The 25,264-nt window shown below is 39.6% G+C and overlaps 1 protein-coding gene and 1 long non-coding RNA gene across 2 annotated transcripts in view; one reads left to right on the top strand and one right to left on the bottom strand.

Annotated features, from left to right (window-relative positions):
* LOC100747341 (probable nuclear hormone receptor HR3) overlaps nucleotides 1-7,135 on the bottom strand; it is a 120,226-nt gene extending 113,091 nt beyond the window's left edge. Inside the window, exon 1 of the mRNA XM_012389713.3 lies at nucleotides 3,070-7,135. Coding sequence (XP_012245136.1) covers nucleotides 3,070-3,307 — 238 coding nt within the window. The 5' untranslated portion in view covers nucleotides 3,308-7,135. The remainder of the gene's footprint in view (nucleotides 1-3,069) is intronic.
* Nucleotides 7,136-7,244: 109 nt separating this feature from the next.
* Nucleotides 7,245-14,025, top strand: LOC100747257. Its single transcript, XR_004462348.1, has 5 exons — nucleotides 7,245-7,493; nucleotides 7,590-8,932; nucleotides 9,457-9,602; nucleotides 9,700-13,248; nucleotides 13,896-14,025. It is a non-coding gene; the product is annotated as an uncharacterized LOC100747257 (long non-coding RNA).
* The last annotated feature ends 11,239 nt before the right edge of the window (nucleotides 14,026-25,264 follow it).

The following is a 25,264-nucleotide window of genomic DNA, read 5'->3' as shown; positions in this document are numbered from 1 at the left end:
ACGAAAGTGTCTAAGTAAGTAAAAATATATTGCAATACGCCTTAAGTTTCAAAATCATCCCCCACTGTATCTAACTTTCAATAAAATTCCAATAATTCTTCCTCCAGACTTTCCGCTACCCCTCGATTCACCGTTGTAAAGTTCCAGCGATGCTCGATGGAAACGTAAAGCGTAAAAACAAACGATATCGTGCGCGATACTGCACCGCGGCAACAGCGGTTACCCATAAGCCGTAACAATGAATCAAGCTAATGTAGACGGAACTGGCTGGTTCGCGGGAGAAGAAGTCGATGACGGCGACAACGTCTGCTAGATATAAAGAAAAAGGAGCAACCGTATATCGATTGTAAATCAGTGGCAAATCCTGCCGGTAGAGGGATCGCAATTTTTCCACGGTTCGACGAATTCGCGCCGCTTCGTCCCGGGGCAAACGTTTTCCTTCCACTCGAACGAGCCGCGTGTTTCAAAGAGAACGGTGAGACAGCACGTGGTGGGTACTCGCGGATCACCGAAGTAACGGTGTCCGGTAACCGCGTCAGAGCCGGTGCTAGCGGTACTCGAAAGCGTTCCGTTACTCGACCGACAGATCCGCTAACGCGACTCGCGCTCTCTCCTTCCCGCCGCTAGCCATTCTCTGCCCCTTTCTCTCCCCGCCATGGGATGAGAAGCGTGCACGAAAAGCGCCGGCATATCGGGCCGCTCCGTCTCGCTGTACAACCCGCGACGAGTAATGGCCCTTCATTACGCGGCCAAAGCGAACAACCGACCTCGACCATCTCTTTCCTCTCTGTAGCTAACTCAACTTTGATTTATACCCGCTGCCACGTGGACCTTGCCCCTCTCGTATCAACAGTCTTTTTATATTAACGGACGCTTTCTTCTTTTACTTTGGTGCTTGGAATTTGGTCGTTATTACATTGAGGAAGATATGGAAGTTTAACATGTTCAATTGAGGTACTTGTATAATACGATGGGGCCAGAATATGGCGAAGTCGCAATTATGGATATTGAAGCATTTATGGAGAGTTTAAATGTGCACAGATATTTATACAAGGCATTCAATGTAAGATATTCGTTATAATATTCAAGGGACAAATGCTTGTTCAGACTGCATTTTTTAACTGTGTTCATAAAAATAAGAATTTAGAAACGGAAGAGTTCTTTTTGCAAAATATGGTAACAAATATTTATATCAGAATTTTTTTCTCTTCCTAAATAGAGGGAATGGTGATTAATATTTGCGATCCATCTTCTTGTTATAAAAATTTCAGTGTTAGAATATCTCTTTAAATTAAAATTTTATCAATGAACACCATCTTCCTTTGAGTGGCTGCCACCATTCGATAGTATAATTTTGGCTCGTAAGTCAATATACCGTTGATCGTAGATGAAATCTAATGGTTTGATAGAAGTTTCGACGCTGACTTGGCCATTCGATATGGTAATAGCGGATTCTGAACGTTCCTGATCCCGTGAGGAGTGGCTCTGGCTGCGTGAACAGCATTCGGCTATGCGAATTAAAAAACGATTCAGACTGGCGTAGTTCGTTATTAGTTATCGCAAAATGTTCACGTTGCGATGGCATCACCGATATGGATGGTTGCTAGACAGGTTTTATTTTTGTATTGCGTTTCCGCGTACAGACAGACGGACTGTTTGCCTAAGATGTTTATCATCTGATTGGATCGAAGATGGATCGATGATTTCGTTAATAGAAAAATGATGCAGTTGCGATTTATGTCAGGAAGTGGAGTAGGTCCTAGTACAAATCTTTCTAATGTGTATATTTAGCGCCTGATAGTTGCTAAATATTTCTAAAGAAATAATTATAACGAAGCTGATTCAGTATCTGAATTAATAGAGGAACCTGATATTTTTATATAAGAGAATCTTCAAATGGAAGAATTATTTATAGAGATCTCTTATAGTGATTATTTTATACTTATAAAAAAATAGATAAATGGCACAATACAGTGTACATACTAATTATATTCAAGACACTGAATAAATATCAGTGAAGATAATAAAGGATAAAATACCCATGTAGAAGTAACATTTTTACTATGCACGAACTTTTAATGTGACAAATTATGTAACTTCTGTCTACAGCTGAAACCATTTCAATAGTACAAATTCTTTGAAGTGAATATTGTCTGGTTTTATTTCAATTTAAAGGTACGACAAATTCGTGCGTTACAGGTTAGCAACAAAAGCCGACTGATCGAATAAACAAGGACGTAGAGTTGCGTAATTCCCGAGCATACTTTTAATTACGAATTTGCCAAATTGAATTTCTTTTATGAAAATTTACGTAATATGATCGAGAAACTGCTTCGAGCCCCTTCGTACGTCTGAATCAATTGATTCAGTAATTACTTTACGATCATTTAACCGAGCCAAAATTAATTTCGTTAATTAAAATGCGACGCGGTATCGCAGAAGTTCAAAGCATTCTCCAGGAAACATTACGTGTTCGACATTGATCCGTTTTAGTTTGGCGATGCGCCATGTAAGGGCCCTTCTATGTAGATATTATCGCGTTACAGTCGGAGCATTCTCGAATATCTGAAACTTTCACCTATATTTTATAATCAATGCTTTATAGTTGCCATTTAATCGATTCATTTAATTAGTACACGACATCAATAAGAAGTATATTCTTGGATATTATCTTATATCGATATGGACTGAAACCTGCAAGCTTCTTCTGTTATAGAAACCTCCACATGGCATCAGTTTGACTTTAAGAAAACAGAAAGGATCAAGACACAAAGAAGTATGTATTTGACTCGCTGAACCCATTCAACTTGCAAATGATCGTCAAGTTTCTATCTACTCCCTAGTCAATGATATAGACGTAAAGTAACATTCAACGCTCTATGTTAATATTACATCAATATTACATCCTGCTTTCTTTACGAAAAAGATTCTAGAGAGATGACAATCACACGAAGCAGGCGTTAAAAGTATCCTTAATGCCTCTAATCGAATAAAAGTAATTTAGATTGAGATGCCCATAGATCTTAAATATAACCCTACCGGAAGATCTCGATCGTTTCCTATTCGTACCTGTGCCCGTGATCGGTGGAGACGCCAACTGCGAGCTGCTTATATCCGGTGGTTGTTGATTTTGTTGAGTCTGTTGCTGTGGTTGCGACTGTTGCTGTTGTTGCTGCGGACTATTCGCAGCTACCTGCACGGAACCCGGACTTGCCGCGCTTTCCGCCATTTTATCTTTTTCTTTTTTTTTCTTTACGTTCCTCCTTTCTTCGATTCGCGTTGCGACTTTTTTCCCTCTTTTTCGCATGCAGTTGCTCTTTAAACTTCCATTAACGACAGCCGCGACATTTTTCTGGCGTTCGAGGGGAGGAAAACGTGATTCGAACGTGATCGGTTGTTACACTGTTCCCGTTTTCGCTTCGAAGCTCGGCGATTCGATGCGACGAGGCGAGTAGATGCTGAACGTATTGGATCAGGCACGTCTCTATCTCGCTCCGCAGGTGGAAAATTGTTACCCTGACTCGTACCTGCGCACAGCTCGCCGCTTCTGCTCGATTAACGAATTTCTTCACACTTTTCGATCATAGATGTATATATATATATATATCGTTTTTTGTAGTTTTCTCTTTACACGTTACAAGATAGTACTTTTTTTTTTATATATATCTTTTATTCATGTTATCACGATAGACCTTTTAACAACGCGTCCGTCCGTATGCTGCCTCTGGTATCTTCTCCTCTCTTATCCTGGTTTATTGCTGATGGACTTTCCCTCTCTTTCAGTCGTGCCTCCCTTGTTTTACGATCAGGCTATCGTTGTCAACGGCCTGAACCAGCACATTACGCTCTTACAAGGAGAAAATTCCTCGACGGTTGCCACGCAATCCCGTTTGACATCAGAGGACATTACGACGGCTTCGAATCGCGATCCAGATGCCATCTCTTCCGCGAACGAGATTAAAGATGCACTGTCAAGGACTGCCCCTGTGTACCGTTCGATCGATCGTACTGTCGACCCGGCAAAAGTTCGACGATTCGATTAGTTTGGCAAGCTAGTCAACGGTATGTATTAATTCTTCCCGTGGTCGCATTCGTGCGATCGAATCAATGGCGGCTAATACGTTAACGAGATCGATGGTGCATCGAGAATGCAAGACATGGGAAGGTAATCGGTATACGATCAATTTTTGCTGACCTTCGTGTACTTTTCTCGTGTATAGTCGATCGTTATCATTCTGTGCTTGTTGATCACGATTCGTTCTCTGGACAATGAGATGAGTAAGAAGGGGAGTCTTTTAATCGCGATAAATAAAACTTCATAAAAATTTCGAGACGAAGAAAGACGATGAAATTCGAGTCGAAAGTATGTACGAATATCGTTCGCCGTTGAAAGAGTTTCTTTCTTCTCTCTTCGATCAGTCGTCGATTTTTTTCAGTCACTTGGATAAAGTTTTGTCTTCGAGCTATATCTTCAGTCCCCTTTTGAAAATGAAAGGGAACAAGGTGAAAAACTAGGAATTTCGGGCACACCCAAGAGAATAACAAGCGAAAAATCGCGAAAAAGAAGGGAAGCTTATATAAGATACAACAATGTATATGTTTCTTCGTCGATCAGTCGAGAGAAGAGAATAATCTCGAGGCACTGTTTATCGTATCGATCGCAAAACGTTGTCGACCTTCGTTACTTTGTAATGAAAGAGATCGACGTTGATCCTCTTTCACGATAAAGACGAAGGGAAAGGAAGTTGAAACAATTAAGGTACGCGAGATAAATTTGAGAACAAGATACAAGGATTGTAACAACGATTGCTTTACGTGTCCACGATCCACGTATCAATAATCAGTCAATCGAGAAAGGCATAAAATTTAGGCACTCTTCACCTTGTATCAACGATATCTTAATTCAGTTACTTGACTCGATCTACTAGACGATCCAATGAAACTAAAGAACCGCGAGAAACGATCGAGATTAATAATAATATACCTTAAACACGGTAACGTTGGCGATAAATGCTAAAAAAAAGAAGTAAAAAATCTCCAAAGCGGAGTAACGAATACGGAAAAGATAGAAAAAGGCAAAGGGAATAGAGAGTCTGGAAATTTTTACACCTAGAACGATCAGTCAGATGTACCGATTGAAAATACTTAGGCACTCGTTTGTCCTTATATACGTTATGTACGTGTATTTACGTATTTGCGTTGTGTACATATGTATGTGTACCGTGTTGATATCGACCCTTTCGTATCCTCGAACGTTACCCCTGTCAGGGGAAACACGAAATGGAATTACGAATACCCCGACGCGGCACGCCAACAAACGCAGGGGAGAAAAGCTGAAATAGGGTGGCGAGGAAAGAAAGACGGCTAGGGTAGTAGGAGTGGAACGGCGAGTCGATAGGTCAGTGGGTCTCGTTCAAAGAACGGCTCTCTTCGATTCACCCGCGCGTTCGTACGCGCAGCTACGTCGCCCTCCTGCCTTCTAATGCCCACTTCCTCCACCGGTCGGTGTCCTCTGATGCGTCAATTTACCTAGTCGATTCGATATCTAGTAGTAACAGCAACAGTAGAAAAAAGGAAAAAGAAATGTGGCGGCAGAAACAAGGTGGGGCAACGAGTCGATAGGTCAGTAGGTCTCGTTCAGAGAACTGTTCTTCGAGGGAGTTTCATCCAGTTCGCACTTTCGGTTTCAATGTTTCTGCTCGTTAATCTGGATGCACTAATTGCAGAACCGTGCGTCGTGAGTTTTCTAATCTTCTTAAAGATATATACGCGTCACTGGCAGGGATAAGACACAATTAACGACGTTGACTCACGAATTTTTCCCGAATAAAAAAAACACTTTGCACGAACGACTGTCAGCTTTGTTTTCTCGTAACTTATAGAAGTAATGGCTTGTTGAGGGCTGTGTCCGTTGATAATCGTCTGTATGTTTGACAAAGGTTGAAGTTTGGAGGCGACCCTTAACACTTTTTTGGGGTTGCTGATCCAAATCTCAAGGAACGAGGTGCACGCGTTTATGTGCGACCTTCGCCACGACTAATTCGGTAGCTACGGTCTTCGGTCGATATTCCGTTAACAACCAGCTTCGTCGTTCAACACGACGTCGTGCAACGTAGCGAAACAATTTGATACCCGCGTTCGCGTTTCCTGTTCCTTCACATTTCGCCTCGTCCCGATCGTCCACTCTTCGATCGATTTCCTTCATCGGACTAACGTCCCACGGAGCAAACCACCAATTATCGTTATTTCAACAAGTATTATAATATCACGTAATTTCAATAGTTCTTTGAGGAACACGATAACACGATAGACGATATCAGTCTCAGTTGTAAAATGCGACGAAAGTTCAGTCATCGACTAGACGACGTTTTCCAAGCTTCAAGTATTCACACGAGGGAGCACTGCGAAGGATCATCGCATGCTCGAGCGATGTTTCCTTAATCATTGTCCAATCTCTCGAATCTCGATGAAGGTGCCACGACTTACGATCCACCTGATTTCCATAATTTTTAATATCACACGATAGATTTAGTGTCAAGCTCTGCTCCGAGATGAATTTTGGCCAAGGATCACGATACTCGTACACAGAGAACGAGTCAGACCGCCAGTCGGATCTACTTGGCCTCGTGGGCTTTACGTCATTGTCGTCTCCGTCATCCTGGCTCGCTGGTACGTGATCGTTCGTCCCCTCGATTCTGGCAGGAACACAACACGGTACTACGAAAACAACACTTGCAAGAGAACCCACGTCGCAGCTGTCGCGCGTAGATCGCGTCACGAACGGGATCACCCTCGGATGTTTCGAAAAAAAGCTCGTGGTGATGTCGTTTCAGAGCTGAACGTCTCGTTTCGGCTATGCACTTCACGGGGAACCAGTGGCTCGAGCTTAAAGCGACCGTCAGCAGATGGCAGCCAGTGTTGAGCCACCGTTTACTACCACCCCGCCCGGATAACACTGATTCATATATCCATTTCCCTCGTAACTGATTGTCCCTCTACTCAACATCCTTCGTCAACTAATCCGGCCACTGCTCTAATGTACCAACGTCTCACACTTTCTTCCCGTGTTTCGCGACGATTTCTATGGGGTCACATCGCTGATAGAAATTACCCGAAATATATCGAAATGTTCTATCTCCGAGGCCTGTGTAAGAGGGAGAGTTTCATTGGTTCAACACGATTCAGGGATGAGACGCGCACGCGCCACCACTGCGCGCTCTGGCTAGTATTCGTTCGATCTGTTACCAGCTTGTATTCTTCGGTCAGATAGACTCTTCCGTCTTCGAGGCGATAAAGTTACACTCGTATCTCGTATCGTTCCTTCCATTTATGAAGATAATCTAAGTTAATTTTGAGGAATTCTATTCGATATTCTTCGTTCTTCGAGTGGCGAGGTTGGTTTCTAGTAATTTTACGGGTATAAAATGAAATTCGGCGAGAGAGTTGAAAAGAAACGGGTTGTCTGTCGATACGAAGGGTCGTGCCCCTTTAAGGTGAGATTGCCTCTACGATAATATATTTGTCCTGGCCTCGTGTGTGTTTTTTCGTTCCATTCGGATTGATTCGATGTTCTGGTGGTGGTGTTACAGGTTGCTCAGTTCGCACGTTTCGTTAAACGAATGGAAAAGTACGCGCGACAACGATAGAGAACCTATTTCTAATCCTAACGACAGTTCTGGCTAATGCTATATCTCGATCAACGTGACGACGGGTGAAACAATAGAGAAACTACTTCAAATTTTTAAAAATGTTCCATTAGAGTCGTACCACGATCAGTATGACAGTGACAGAAGCTTGCTTCAAATCCTAAAAAAAAGTATTAGTCAATGTCACGCCTTGATTACTATGATCACGACAGAAAATTAATTTAGGAACCTAACGAGACTATTAATCAATGTCATTCGTTCATTAGAGCGAGAATAACGCGTAACAATAATAAAAATGTTACTTCAAATCCTAAAAATGATAAAGTATTAATCATAGTAAATTCTTAATAGAAAGCATTGCATTCGTTTTTTCTTTCACGATGGAATTTCTTGAAAGTAATTTCTATCGGAAGCCATCGATCGTAACGTCGTAACTGAAATTCGTGTCGACGGCAGCTTTATTATCGGTTACAATTATTTGCACGTAACGCGCGTGCAACGACGCTCATATTCCGTGTTTCATCGTCTCCGTGCCATTGAATTTATCGCTACCGTTATACACCTTTCGACTGGATCCCCGCCTCTCGTCGTGTCCGTTTGAGTTAAAGCGCCGCTCGAACCGAGTACAAGCGAAGACTACACCGAACACTCTCCTCGCTCTCTTCGGGCTCGACACGAGTCGCTGCATTTTCAGAACGGTACTCCTAACTGTATCTTACATACGTATACATGTACATGTGTATATACGTCTGTTTCTACTCACCTGTCGGCATCGCGACCAAGCACCCGCGCATACCGATCGGAGAACAAGGGAAAACGACCGCGTCGATGACCCTAGACGAGATGACGAATTCTTTGAGTAGAACTTATCCATCGGCTCCCATGGAATTCGAGGGAACCAAACAAATCTTTAATTCACACGTCTTCATGCGTTGTATAGATATTGGAACACGATTCTTAACATCTGGATCATTGACAACTAAGGTGTAAAGTTCGTATCAAAGAAATTAAAATTGAAGGTTTACGAAGAAGATAAAGTTTTATCCATGTTTTTCTATAAAAGTATTATTCAAATCTCCAAAGCTTGCATTGTTATAAATATGCGAAATTTCGATGAAAAATGATAAACTATACTCTGGTAGACCTAGTACTAAATTCATACCTTATGACGTCACGAATTTGATAATATTCTTGAAAACCATCTTATCTTTTTTGCATGTGCGATTCGACGATTGGAACCTCGTTGTTGGAGAAATTTGATGAATCGCAAGTTACAAGCTAGCAGTGTGAGTACATTAAATTACCAAAAGTCAATTTTATGCGTCATAAATATCATATTTAATGAATTTTAGAGAATTTTAAGAACCGTTTATGGAATACAGAGTACCTCGTAATTTCTTAATATCATTTGTCCCCTAATTATTGTGCCTATCCCTATTATTAACTAAAGAATTTTGACTTTCGCGAAGTACGATGAACTACATTTTCTACTCTCTCCCTCTCTCTCTCTCTTTAAGTCTACGTAAGTCATTTGATATGGAAACACGATCCTTATGTTCGTATCTAATGCCACATAACATAAAACGCGATATTGTTTTGAAGACTACGCGATCTGATGTAAAAGACTTAGTTATTTACGAGGCACAATGAACTCTATTTCCCAACATTCTCCTTCTTTTTCTCGTTATTTTACGCGGTACGTTATACGTTCTAGTTAAAGCGAATTGAATTTTCCGAGGCCTGATTCAGAAAATCTAAACCGTAGCTAGTCGATAAATATATTCTCCGTACAGTCGGAACATCCTTTTAGGAATCCTTTGTGCGACCAAGATTTTCTCATTACGTCGACCCGGTACTAATTTATTCGTACACGATGGGCAATCAGGGAGGAAACGGTTAGTCATCGTTCAACGATCCTTCGTTGAATGAGACGCGACGAGTCAGCTTTGAAACAAGGTAGAAACGTTGCATACAATTAAGGAACAATCGGGCATGCATTGAAATAACGATCGAAGATCAAGAGAGAACGGTTTGAACCGTTAATCGTTTTTAGAATCCCGCTTCAATGAGCTACACGAAGCGAAACACGGACCAGAGAGAAACGTCGAAGGAGTGGAAAGAAAAAAGAACGAAAAAAGAAGGAGAGAGAGGACATACGATGAAAGGGGGAGAAGTTCTCGGCTGGCTCGAGTCAAACAACGTGTAGCGGATCTTCTACGCGGGTATACACGTAAGTACGTACGTGCGGATCGCGTGTAGGGATACTCACGTAATGTAGGCCCGTTGCCGGAGATACCGTAAGACCTTGCTGTTACGTCACTAGAAGCCGCGTGATTAGGAGAAAAAGGATACCGGCGAGAAGGGAGAGAAGGAAACGGAAACTCTGTCCTCGGGATGCGCACGCTGAGTGCCGCCTGTTCTTGGAAATTCGTCGATGCAATGTTTCCTTAGCCCTTCAAATGGCTTTTTTTCTTTTTTCTTTTTACTTTTTCGTTGCCTTTTAACCTATTAACCATAAGACGAGTTACTGGGAATATAAATTTCTCCGAATTGTACTCGATTCAAAGACTCCCCAGGTTTTTTATTTATTGTTTTATTTGTGTATTTTGAGCTCTTTAATTATGAAGTAGAATATTATTAAATTAATTGTAAAATTATAGATCAGTCTTATTTCATTTGTAAACAGTTTCTCCACGTTTCTAAATGTTAAAATGGTTAATAACGGAAATGGAATAAATCGTTTACTTGAAAGATTACAATTTCTGATTGTTAAATTGATTGAGAATGGAAGAATTAAGTAGTAACTTTGAATAGATCCTTTTAATAATTTTGAAATAAATGCGAGATTGTCTGTTTTTCAAGATGCAGTTTTCAAGATTTGTTGAGTTTTCCAGGCTTAAAAAATAATCCTATAATGCCAGACTAAGTGGAATCGGAGTCTTTTAATGGCTGCAAAATAGTCCCAATTAACAGAATTACAACAGAACTGTGGTTCCAGGCAGTTTGGGAGGTAGCATGCGAGAATCGAAAGTGATTATGCAGCTGTTCCACGCTGAAATGTTTCTAAAATAAGAGACGTATGTGTGAAGTTATAATTACGTGTCTGTAAAAGTTGCTTATAAATTTTAATGTGCGAAATGGGCTAAATGATCTTCAGTTGATCTCTTCGGTCAAACAAATCTAGCCGTGCTAAATGAGACAATATGCCACTTTTATACAAGCTCTCATATACTTGCAAACTTCAATTTTACTCTCATTTTCTCTAATTCTGTACTATTTTTAACGAACATTCTTTTGCCTGATGCGTTCTATGCGTTGATACTGTCAAAGATTTACTTTATCATATCGCTATTTGTCAATGTAAATAAATAGAATTTTCACGACATTTTCACGATGTAACGAAAAGTTGATGAAAACGTCTCCAAAAGAAGTTCTTTTCTTTCATTTCTTTCGACGAAACTGGTAAACGATGCGTCTAGTGTTCGCCGGAGATTTCGTAAGAGCCGACGTTTATTTCGTCACGTAAGTACTTACGATGACTGCTGAGGCTTCACGTGAAATCATCAGCCCTTCGAAACTCCCCTCCCTCGTTTTCCTTCTCTTCCACGGAACCTCCGTCACCGACACGGTCTGCGTCCACGTGTTTCTATCTGCGGTCAGTGCACCTTGCTGCACGAACCACGGCCACTTACCGAAGGTCCACGTAACGCGACCGTGCTTAATAATCTTTTCTCCCAAGGATCGTCAACCTTGCCGATAGAGATGGAGAAAACGATAGGGAATAGACGGGATCAAGAGGTTGATACTCAAAGTCCATGGACCTTCTTCAGGGTGTCTAACCGTCTGACAGAGTGATTAATCAAGCTAAGCTTTCTTCCACGAGCATTAGAGCGTGTTACATAATTTCCTATTAATTTGATAATTACAAGCTACCTCGCTTCCGAAATATGTAGCGCCATTAGATAATTTCAGAGAATATAATTAACCCCTTAATGCTCGAATTTCTTCTCTTTGCTTTCTCGTTTTTTTCTTTCTACTCTACCGGTAAAGAATGATTAACTATTTTATTGCAGAAAACCATTTATATGAAGAACAGGTGTGATATATGTATCTAATTAAAAGTTCATAAATACATGAATCAATCAATATTTTTCGAAACGATGGACGATATTACGTATGCCTTTTAAGAAGCTGATTTTTATTTAGTTTGAATTCTTCTAATTTTTATTGAAAATCTTTAGGTTGTAACATTACTAATCTGAAGTTCGATGAGATGTAATTTCCGATATGTATCTCACGTATCCCAACGAAACGTAAGCTCAAATATAAAAAATGCTTACGCACGAAATAAGCGATATAAAATAAACGTCTGCAACAATGCAATTGGAAACAGAAGGATGTACGTGAGCATGGATCGTTCATCATCCATCCGGTTTGATATCGCGCCGATGCAAATGTTCATTGGATTTTCGTGTCGATGACACGTGTTAATGGAACGTTTAGCTTGGTATACAATACGGAAGTGCAAAGTGCAGATGAAGTCGCTGAACTTGCACCTCCTCCTTCGTCATTCTTATAAAAGAAACGCTGACCTTTCGTCTTTAAAAATATTACCTCATATTCCTGGAGTCGTGTTTATATTTTCCGCGAAAAAATTCTGGATCTATTTTATTTCGAGAAAGGTCATTGAACTCTAAGAAAATATACACCACTTGAATCCAAATTATGTTAGATTATAACATATGACGTATTCTATTTTGCATCCATCTTCTAAAACTCCTATTTTTATAGGTGAATATTTGTATCTTTGTACATACATCACTGCTGATTTATCGCATATCATTTGAATATTAAGAATTTTCTTTTCCATATACAATGGATACAAAAAGTATTTGCAAGTGTCTTTCTTTTTTATCAGATTCTACATACTTCATGTTCATAGTATCAAATTCTGGTAATGTGAAATGAAAATACCAAATGATATCTAAATTTAATATGCTTGAACCTAATTAATATGTAAACGCTATAATAAATGATGCGAGAACGTTTTTTATAACCACTGTAGAATTTAATTTATAGAATTTAACATAAATTCTTATGAAGCATAAATCGTCAAAAATTGGGCACTTCACGTATAACCTAATAATAAAATAGCAGTCTATATTTTCATTAACCTATTTTTCGCATCTTTAGGGAAATACAAGAATTCTGTAACTTGAAGTCCAATGACAAACAACCTACTTATGTCATCACCCTCTTAACCCAGTCCCCTTTTTTCACGCTTACCCTGTCTATCCTAAACGCAACAATTCCATTCTTACGTGTACTACTACGACGTTCGCAAGTCGAGCGTGTCGATCAGTCTTGTCTACTCGCAGGTAAGCACGAACACCCGTAAGACCAGGAAGAACGTGGATGGTAAATAAGATGAAGGGAAAAGGTGGAGGCCCTAGGAAGACTCAAAGGTTCACGGCCGGGTGGTTGCTTTAAATCAGGCAGGTAAGGTGGTTTGACGGGGAAGAGACATCACTCGCCACGTGGTGGCTCAAGGGTCATTGTCCTGCGGTCGAGCTTCGTCGAGGTGAATCGGCTTGAGAACCAGGTACTTGTTCAAAAGTTCCCGCTCCTTTCGGCGCTCTTTCAATGCTAGACTTCAGTCCGTGGACACTCGCTTTTGTTCGTTTACATTGCCATTTATAAACGTATTTCATGAAACGCGACCGGTTTCGATGGACAAAGCGCAGATTCAACTCTTGTCTTTCTGTTTCACGTTACTGAGGAAGTGACTTACCAATACCGAAGACATTCATTTTAATCTCGAATATATCGATTTGTTGTTAACTAACATTTGACTCTTTCATTCGCGGAAGAAATCGTATATACACCTCTATAGTCAGATACATACAATCATTCACCAAAGTTTTCGTACACTATATAAATAACGTGTATATGAAATATTTATTTACTGTTACTCACGTAACAGTAATATTTTCCCTAGCAAAATATGTTGAACACGTAAGGAGAAAAGATTGTATCTTTTTAGCCTTATTATTTCAAGCTGTACATTATATTGTCCTTAAAGTAGCTCTTAATTAATCTTCTTATATATATATAGAATACAGTAAATTTGAAAAGAAGTTTGATGTTTTACAAACACCTTTTGTAACTGATTGTTCATATATATATATATATATATAGTCATTTTTTCTCTCAATAATGTAAATAATGTTGAAAACGTAATTTTTCCAGAGAGTCTGCGCAGTAAAATGAAGCAAGAACCTACACACACGACGATATTCAACTTTATTCATTCACAGTATTATCTTTGAAGAATCCCCATTTCAACGAATATCTGTCACTTTTGTGATATGGAATTAAATGAAAAATCTACGGAGCACTTTCTTCTCACTGAACCGCGAGATAAGCTAATCGTAACCGCTTCCAAATTCTAACGAGGAGTTAACTCTTGCTTTCGTAGCGGGAATTCCAAGAACTAAACGCCGAATTCCTATCCAATTACGGCGGGCATTATCGGCAAGCTACGGATAGTGGAACAACGCGCGTAGAAAAAGCCAACGTGACTGTAAATTTTTTTACGAACGTGAGAGATAGAGAGGGCAGCGGGCTGTGAGTTTCGGCCCTGGCGAGGACGAACAAGCCGAACGAGCGAGCGAACGAGCGTGTAGCACCTGCGGTCGACGACCCTTGCGGTGCTATCGAATACCTGCCGACACGAAGCGACGATCCGCTCGTTTGCTCGCTCGCGATCGCCTCACTCTTTTGGTGGCCCGTTCAATACTTCGCTCGTGAAGCCGATTAAATCGGAGAAAAAAGCATACACACATATTGAAGTTCGCGAAACGATGGTGCAGATCGATCGAAGACCACACGGGATAAACGCGATAAGTTCGTTTTTGTCTACTTCCTGATTTTTATGTTACTTCGTCGTTGCAACGAAGTATTTCAGTACAATATACTTGAAAGGCGGAACCGACTTGTTACGTAACACTGGAACATATATGTAAATTTTACATATTAATATAAACACATACATTACATATTAATAATATATATTAACTTTATATATTAATAATAAATATATATATAAACTTTGTAACACTGGAATTATTGAACCTGCTACAATTATTGGAAAAGTGCAATTATTGGAAGATGCTTTTGATAAAATTAGTTCTGCCATTTATTCAAATAGGAACATAATTAGGAAGGCACACATCCACGACGTGTTGTAGTAGAGCTATTATATAATTAATACTTATATTATGACAATCGAATGTTTTAAACATCTTTTTGAAATATTCAAGAAGTTGAAGAAACTTGGCAGTAGTTCATCTCAAAAACTAATTACAAGACGGGATTAGTTGATAGTATCCTGTTCAGTTTTAAAATTGTTCTCCTATAAAACACAGGAAGCTCAATTGATCTCATATTTCTCTTCCATGGTCTTAAATCTTAATCGAATAATAGGATACAACGTATAATTTACTTCAACAAACTGTTATGGCAGGACTCATTGCATAAAGTGATAAAAATAACAAAGAAATTTTTCGAATTAACTCGACTTTTATCAAAATAGACATATTATAATACATTTCCATCTATCAAGATTATCAAAGACAGTGCATTTAATGTGTAATTAAAATCTTCGAAGTACTTGTATAATTATTCTCAAGAAGGAAAGATGTATCCGCGTTGTTATTAATGAAATGTGATTATTTCGGCAAAAAATGGAGTAATTTATTTTAACCAAGTGGACTAGTTCAGATATGTTGATTAAAGATTTGCGATGGTTTGAACACTTTTGAATTGAAGATTTGCACACCGAAGAATCTTGTGCGTTAACGCGTAAGCAGATCCGGTGAAATCGGACTTGTTCTCGATTACGCGCGTTACCTCGTTGATGCGCAATTAAGTTGCATCAATTTTGAATTAGAAAACGTTCCAGCGTCTGCTGATTCCTGTTCAAGCGATATTTCAAAGACACACACATACGTGCTTTTACAAGAGAAGAGGAACGACAGTGGAAAAATGAGATTTTTTTCATTACCTACCATCCTCGTGGTGTGAAATTCAATGATGCAGAATCTGCGTGAAAGACGAAGATTTAAACAGGTATTTGATGAAACTTCTTAAAACTGTCGAGAGTTTTCAACGCGCTTGGCAAGCTGACACGAGTGGACTTGAATTTACGAACAAGTCCTGGCCAAGATTTTCGCGCCGCCTGGAAAATTGTCAATCCCATCTTCCGGCATTCTGACTGCGAATCATATTTGCATCGAAGAAAATCTTACTTCATCGTCCTGCCAATAATTTTGTTACGGAATGTTTACCCTAGGACGGCAAATAAATTCTGGAAACTTCGCCCGACTGTGTTGCCAACATACACGTATACAGTGTATACACACGGTTCGGTTCAACGAACTCCCACACGATCTTCTCTCCTCGGAGAGATTCGAGAAGTTGAATTAATACCAAACGAAAACCTTGAAAACACGTCGACTCGTCGTAAGTGAGCTACGATCAAGATTAAATGCATATAATAGTGTGTCCCGCATAGTTAAAACCGGGATGATTTAAAGCCACAGAGGAAGAGGCTAGAGCGGAAGAGTTCTCTAAACTGCCAACGGCAGAAAGCAACGGATGACTATTTCACAGTTAAAATAGTTAAACAAGCTGGGGATAATTGAGGCGACAATTGTATTTGTTCGCAGCAACGAGTTTCGTAAGAATAATCTTTAGCATTTTACGTAGCGATCTTACATGGTGATCTCAGTCCTTCAACTAGTCGACGGCCATCACATGTTTAGATCGTTGAACCTGTGTTAGACCTTTCCCTTGCTCTTAAGTTCAAAAACCCGCGTTAATCTTCGAGTAAGCGGATTATTTTTGTCAGGTGAATCACGACCGAGGTATGACTATCGCATGACAAAACGCAATCCTTGTATTAAAAGAGAAAAACGAAGGAATGTGAAATATTCGTCATCCGCTCTTTTATGTTTATATTTCAAGCGTGCTACAATAAACTGCCTTTTCAAGTATTTTATCCAACCTTTGGACATAAATTTAATTATGATCAAAAAAAGATAATTGCCTTTCTGTTTCGTTTATTTAAAATATATTTATCAGTATGGGACACGACAGAGAATATTTGAAAATATTTTCCAATTTCGATGTTTTTAAAATATCATCTATTATATTAAAGTAACCAACCATCGTATTTTTGTATTTTGTGTATGCGCCATTGAATTAAATAAAAATTAAACATATGCACATACGCCAATATTCATTAAAAGTTTTATTTACCATGCGACCAATAACCCAGATTTTTCTATGTCAATAATAAATTAAATGATCCAGATTCTGAACAACGTTTCGGCGCTACAGTACGAATCCTCGTGGACGTTTTGATCTTATGCTACAATTAAACAAAAATTTAATGTACACCGACGATAGTATGAATTATAGCAATGTAAAATAAAAACACAATCTGATAACATAGACAAAAAATAAAAACAAACATAGACTAAATGAACTGAACTCCTAACTGAATTTCTGTTTCAAGCCTAGAAGAAAGGATCTTCGGATTAAGGAAACGAACGTTTACCATCGATCAAGCTCGGCTAGATCGTTGAACCTAAACTCGACCTTTCTTTCCGCTCTCGCTTAACCAAATCGATATTCAAGGAGAACCTTGAAAAGACCCTACTACATTACCTTCACTCGGCCAGCCCGGTATCGAGAGTAGTATAGAAAGACTTGTAAGACTTAGAGGTGTCGGAAGAGGCATGGTCCACGGCCAGGAAGAGAACAGTGGGGAGTATCTGTAGGGGGAGTAGGAAGAGAACAGAGGGGGAGTAATAAGAAACAGCTGGTGGGTTGAACGAGCCTCGAGTTCAATGACTGGAGAACGAAGGAGCAAACCGAGTTTCGAGATAGGTAGGTAGGTAGGTAGGTAGGTAGATAGGTAGGCAAACGGAGAGTCACGTTTACTTGCGTAGACGCACGCGGATGCGATTGTATGCGTGTTAAAAACGATCGTCCTGATGTGTCATGTATATGGATATATAAATGTATGTTTGTCATTGATTAGGGATTGATTGATTGGTTGGACGTAATAATTTTTCGCCGAATTAAAGGATGTGTAGGAAGAATTATGGTAATCTTTATAATGGACAAACGCCTGGAAAAATAAGTTAACAGTCTTACATTTAAACTTTTGACAGGAGCGTCAACTTGTCTTAACTTGTCTTAACTTTACCTCCCGAGGCGATTGCAATATATTTATTGGTTCAAAATCTCTATTTGGACAATTGCCTGTGTTTGATACAATGTATTTTATTTAACGAATGAAAGAATCTATAATAATTTTATTCTTGATGACCATTATAACTATGTGCAGTAGAAAATTATGATACAATGAAATTGATCTCTAGGAGATAATATATGATAATAAAATTGGCATTTACAATCGTTAAAGATTTATAAACGTCTTGTTGTTTGAGAAACTCTACTGATTTAAGTTCCAAAATATGTAATAAGGAAGAATATACATTTGAAGAATCAAGCACTATTTCTACGAATCTATCAAAATGTTTGAATATTTATAAGAAACAGTATATAAGTACATATCAATTAAACAGTACCTATATACTAAACATTATAGGTATATATGTAACGTATAGATTGAAGCAACGTCCCCGAATGCAATTCCGAGTTTCGGAATCCGCTATGACTCACGATTTTCCTGATTGGGCTCATCGCGTGGATCGTTTTACGCTGACACGGAACCGAAATTACCGTTGGCTGCGCAAGATGATCGAGCTCGCGTTCGCGCGCGGCGTTTTGCATCGAGCCATGGAACGAGCTCGCGTCAGCAAGCTTCAGATCTTTGTCTCCTCACCGTGGAATGCCCTCGCGCGAGAAGTCAGATGTCTTTGTTTCCACGGTAAGATTGTATATCGAGATATTAGTCCTCTCTCGAACTCGACTTTTTCAACCGTTGCTTGGGCTGAACGAATACATACGATATTCTTGAGACAGTTGAGCGCTGTTACCATGAGGAATTAGAATTACGAACTTGGACTCTGTGGGATTAAAATACAAAGGATCAAGATAATATTACTATCAAGAACTCCTGAGGAAAATATAGATCTGTAAATTAATTACAAAGAAGACATGGAAAGATTGCTGTGTGTATTTTAAAAAATGTGAAAAATCGTTTAAATAGAGTGTCTCGGAAAAATTTCTTTAACGATATTTGTATTGAGGAGGAAAGGTACTGTCTCATCTCAAAATACAGGTATAAGACTGAGAAGATAATTCTAAATGAACATTTAAATAAACCATCAAGTATCGATCTCCAAGACAAGATATCAATAGCTTCAGTTTTTCGAGCTCTACCAATGAGCAAAGTTTTATAGAAAAATTATAGTTACACGTCTTTCCGCGATATTTATTTTGAGGAACAGTAATTTTAATTTTAGCTGGGTGGAAGTTAAGAAAATGTTGATTGAAAGTATCGTGATGATTTCGTCATCGACATCGATAAGACTATTGTATGCATGATCAAGAGAGGGTGGGGACAGTTAAAATTCGACGTAAGACATTTACGAACGGTCGCTTCGATCATGGGTCTGTCATAACGGTACCTTGAAACGTAATTTGGGTAGTGCCACCCATCGACTTATACCAACTTTGGTTCATTGCCTACTATCTGCCTTCCTGTTTGTTCACCGACACAATCGATTTCTTTCAAATACTTTTTTGTCCAAGACGGTCACGTCAAACCAGGCTTATTTTTACAAACTTGTATTTGCATAAGAACGACAACTGGTTAAATTTATAATCGATTTACACCTGTTTCAAGCATGAACATTGCGAAGACAAAACATAAACTGTAAACGCGAATTTATTTAAAAGCAAAGAAAGAAAATATAAACAAAGAAGTTGCTTTCACTAAACCTACCGACACTTATTGTATTCCTACCGTGGTTGGTCAATATATTACTTGACAATTATGTACATTTTCATACATATGAGTCCGAACTTGTATTTATTGATATTTTTGGTACAATTTCTTCTCTAGTTAAATGGAATAAAAATTCCTGCCTTGACATTTTTTCTCCCGTTGTTGCTTTATACAAAACCCAGGCATTTATTCCTGCTAGGTCTATAATATTGAAAAACACCTGGAGGGGCCACCTACAAGATTTCGACTTGACACTGTATTTTCTTACCATTTGGTTATTTCTTTTGAGTTGGCTATGCCACATTGAGATAGCTTTTCTTTTATACTGATTGTATATAACAGATGGGACAGGTTACATATATTTCTTGAAAAAAAAGTAAAATGAGAAGTAAATGCTGAAAAATACATATTATGCATATTTTAAGGAAAGCTGTATAGTTTGATGGCGATGTGATAATGTTTAAATATGTGGAAGTTGTACAAAAGTTTGGAGACGGTCAAATTGACCGATGGTGGTAGATCTAGTGTTAAGAGCTTCACTCGATAAAATTAACCGTTTAACACTAACCGACAACGTACAATATAGACATACACAAATGTACAGCTGAACCTATTCAAGCAAAATGCAGTACAAACAGAGATGCTTGTAGATACACGATCATCTATTATACATTTAGTTGTTATTACTGTTTCTTGGAGGCATTAAATTATTGTATTTTTCTTATACTCTTGAGAAAAAAATGGTATTTTGCAAATCCGTTAGTAAATAAATAGTTACTTAAAACAATTTAGTGATATTATTGCCTAATCAAATCACCTAATCAAATACATATGTACAAAGAAAAGTTCTCATTGCATTAAAAGCTTAATTCTCAAAAATTGCTGGCCACTGAAAAGATTAAAATCGCAAGAAAAAAGCGGTTGTGACAGAACTCCTATGGGATTCGGAATTCAGATTGTTGCATTCCAGACGACCTACCTACTAGTGAAATACGCCACAACCGATGTAACTCACGTCTACGTAAATGAGTTCGTTCACGTTCGAGGTAACCGCCTAGCTATCGACATGTGTAACCAGCGTACGTGAATACCATTGATGGTCCCAAAGTCAAGAACCACGGTAGGCTCACTCACGTATCTTGCGTAATGTCTTACGAGAATTCATAAAGCCGTATCCCACGTAACAGAGTTTCTACGTGACCTATTCCGCCGGCAAAGAAGAAATAATGGCACCCAACATGTGCAAGTTTATCTTCGCATCTTAAAGAACTGGGGAAACTTCTGTCGTTAACCCTTTCAGTAATGAATATTCCGGACATTAATGATTACTACATACGATTTGCTATCGCCATCACGGCAAGCATAAAATTACGTGGACTATATAAAATACCAATTAGTTGCTAATGTTTGCGGTATCATCATCATTCTCTATTTTGCAACTTATAAAATTGATCAGTATATCTAGCATCCATACTATGACCATCTATACTCTGCGTGTACTTTAAAATGGCTACTTCTTTCACCTATACTTTTTTCACCAGAGAAATCTCCAATTTAAGTAATAATATCTGTCTTAACGTATTTTTTACTCTTTCGTTTCTCGTGCTATGCTTTCTATCGGAACGTACAAAGACGCCACAGTTGTTTCAACACCATCATTTAGAACCTAAGATAATTAAAGGGACGTAACATATGCATGAAGAACAACGAATGTGTATAAAGGTGAACTTCCACTTAACAAGAATCGCCTATTAAACGATAGGTACAACCACCTCTTATCTCGTAACTTAGACCACGAAAAATTTTCGTGTAATACGGAAACGAGAATCGCACGAAGGCGAGCAACGTTATCGAGGTACCAGCAGTTCGTCAGGTCCGCGTTTATGTAAATGATGCGGCAGGCAAAGGCACTTTAGTCACCGGAATCCGGACTTGACCGGCCGTACCATCGCGGGTACCACGAAAGTACCTGGTGGCCCGTGAGAGAGCGAACGAATGCGTGTATGTAGAGGAGGCATACAGAAGGCCGGTGTGCGTGAACCGGGCCCGTGTGTTATGCCGTACGTGTATACGCCAGGTTCAACGACCTTAGCTTTTGTTCGTGTCCCAAGTGGCAAGCCCCGTCGACGCTTAGTTCGAAAAACGACAGTGGGCGCCGGCTCCCGAGGTCCGAAGCTCGCGTCACAAACTAAAATCCACTGCCGACCGTCCGGTTAGGTAATCGATCGCAATGCCCTTACGTTTACCAAGGTCTTTGCCACCTGTCACAGGAAGAGTATCTCGCTTTCCTACCTGCTTTTCTCCCTTCCCTCGTTCCATTCGCCACAGTTCTTCTTTCTCTTTCTATCTCTGTGCCTCTCTTTTTCTTACTCTTTATCCCCTACTATGTACTTTACAGCTATCTCTTTCTCTCTATTTCCCTCGAGAGACACTCTGTCTCATTTCTTCTATTTTGCCAGATAGATTTCACGATAATCGGGATTTCGCGAGATGCGCTGGGTTTTAAAAATTCGTGGTCACACTTGGCACTCGCTGTATACTTCCTCGGTTTGCTCCGATCGATCGGAAAGGTCGATGATCTCGCGGTTACGCGTTCACGAAGGTCGTTGAATAATTCGTACAGCCGTCTACGTCGATCCTGGCGATTTAATTTTTCAACTTCGCTGTGTCCTCGCTGCTTATCCTTCGTGGAAACTTGCGAGTTCGCTCCCAACTTTCAAGGTAATCGCGTGGTAATTGATTTCAGAAAATTCTGCCAACTTTCAATTTCCCTTGGCTCCCTTTTCTTTTTATAGCTTTGGGACAGTGATCGAGGCTAGGAAATGCAAATCGTTCTTGAAATGCACCATGCTATGTATTGCGTGTAACGATATTGTTGTTGTTGATAAGAAAATTACAGCGACGATAAGAATCTTGAAATCAGAGAGAATCTTCGAAAGCAGAAGGCGATGAAGGTAGAAGATATTGGAAAGGAGTATGGGATGATGACTACACGTCTAGGAACCAGAAGTACCTCGCTGACTGACCTGTGTTCGTTGTCAGTGTGTTACTGACCTCCAGTGACCCTGCTATCACGACCGTAACTCCGCGTACTGTTAACTTCCACAAATATATTTATTTCTTCGGTCAATACTCCGCTCAAGCTGCAGCTTTGCTCTTCCTTAAAACGTCACATTCATTTGCAATTTCGATCAAACTTCATCCATATTTTTGATAAATTGATGTGAATGTTAATTTCATTTTATTCAGTTTCATTGTAACATGACGAAATGTAGTCAGGTAATAAACGATATGCTTTATGAATTAAAAAATAGTAGGAAATCGACTTGTTTGTAAGTTTGAACAATTTGTTTAAAAATATCCATAGTTAGAGAATGATATTAGATAATTGAATGTGTAATTGATCATAGGTATGTAGATCTATTCGAAAATACAGGTAGACGAGTTGGATCCACGTCTAATCGTCAGTGTGTTACTGACCTCAAGTGACCCTGCCATCGTGGCCACAACACCGCGTACTGTTACCCCGTGCAAATGCATTTGCTACTCGTGCCGCGTGACGAACATTTCGATCTAAACCGTACGGAATAAAGATCGATCGTTCTTTTTTTAGACACACTGACGAAATCGAGTAGTCGGGATTAAATCGAAGGTGTTGTATCAATTTGTGTCTTCCGATATACATAAGAAAATCAGGAAAAACGCGTCTCAGTCGTGTGTGATTATGTGCACGCTATGTAATAATATGGTAGAATTCTATTTATCTAAAATAGTAGGGAAACCAACAGTTCACACAACTGGCTCGGTCGTATGATAGAAGTTCGGTAATTCTTACCATTATCTATGATTTTTCAAATAATCAGAACTTAGCTTCAGATAAGTAGATTTAGGAGTTCAATTAAAATTTCAATTTAATCAAAATTTCGTCCCAATAAATGCAATTCGATTGTAATGATAATTAGCTACTAGAAACGATGAAAAATAAAGTGATAGAAGAAGAGAAAGAAAGTTGACATTTCTGAAAAGCAGGGTGCCAAATTTTGTTCGTTGACTCACCTCTTATGGTGCTAGGCATCTTGTCCGAGTTCACATATCCTGATATCCAAAACGATATATTTCCGATTCACAGATCGATCCGTTTTGCCCACTATTTTGCACTTAATTGATTAATCACAATCTAATCAACGAAACCTCGTGTTTCTCTGTTTTCGACACTGAATCAAATAGCACCCTTACACCCTCACCGCGATGCGTCTTCATTCACGTTGCGTTATCTAATGTCAGACGACGCGCTTCCAACGCATTACGACGCCAATCGCTGTTGTTTTCGCACATCCGTAGCTATCGCAAGTGTCAAACACACTCACCACAAATCCTTGTCCATCGATCGGCGATCTCAACGTTTCTTTTTATATTCATACGTCCAAATTTATTTGTACCACGTTTTCTCTCTCTGCTTCATACGATACGAATTTTAACGAGATTACTTCACACTCCTCGATCTTCCCGAAAGTTACGAGAAGATAAGTTTGAACTGTGAAAGATGTTCCAGAAGATCCAACAGTTTGACAAGATGGGTCTCAATCTCCAATCGTACACTTCGATTCAAAACTTTTGCACTGATGCACGTTTCGAACAAAGCACCCTGATAGAGATACAAGTATCCAAATAACGAAACCTTTCAAATGACAGGATTCGAAGATTTCTCGTTTTTCATCTCCTTAATCAGGAACAAAGGAAACCGTCGGTAACCTTTGTCGTGGTCGTCGTCGCCCTTCGCGGATGCAACTGGTCACCAACAACAATGGCGGCGGCGGCTTCGACAATGGTACCAAAAACTTGCTATGAGTTGACCACAGAATTACGATCTGTGTTGAACGGTAAATGGTAGCTGGTGCTGTCAACGTCACGTAGCGAATCCAGGTAAGACAGACTATTATCCAGACAACGAAGATTACAGCAGGATTGCCGTTGTTATCAACCGGAATAATGGTCGTGAAAAATCAACCAGGGTAGTTGACAGTAGCTCCATACACCAAGAAATCCCCAGACACCGCTTCATTAACAGGAAACACGTTCTATATTACTTTGTTCCTTTCGCAGATGTACTCTTATATGTTCTTGTATATATCTTCTTCCAAAAATCTTAGGTATGGTCCTTTTTCGTCAGATGCAATGATAAAACGAGATCCAAGATGGTCAAACTGTATGACGTGATCGGTACCGAAAGATTTTTTCCTTCCCAATGGTAATATTCGACGGTTTCTCCGAGTTCGCGAGCCACGAGTGGCCGTGTTCCGCTTTGTCTTCTATCTGTGAACCAAGGTTCGGCGGTGGTCCGGTGGTGGTAGCCGGTGAGTGACTCTACCGTGGCGCGGAGATCCACAGGTGCTCGCACGGTGCCTCGTACCCTTACCACTACCACCAACCCCCTCCCCTCCACCGTTCCGTAGTCGACTCTTCCGCCTCCACCACCTTCTCTCGTACCCCTACCAAGAGCTATACCGCGACGAACCTCTTCGCATAGTGGTATCGTCGTCTCTCTTCATCCCCTCTTCGAGAGAGTCACAGTCAGTTTCTTCTTCGGCTACTACTTTTTCTTCTTCTTCTTCTTCTTCTTCTTCTTGCGCCA

This window comes from Bombus impatiens, unplaced genomic scaffold, assembly GCF_000188095.3.
Source record: "Bombus impatiens unplaced genomic scaffold, BIMP_2.2 scf_0653, whole genome shotgun sequence".
Lineage (NCBI taxonomy): Eukaryota > Metazoa > Arthropoda > Insecta > Hymenoptera > Apidae > Bombus > Bombus impatiens.
Note: the sequence above shows the minus strand (reverse complement) of the source record. Positions and strands in the feature narration are given on the sequence as shown.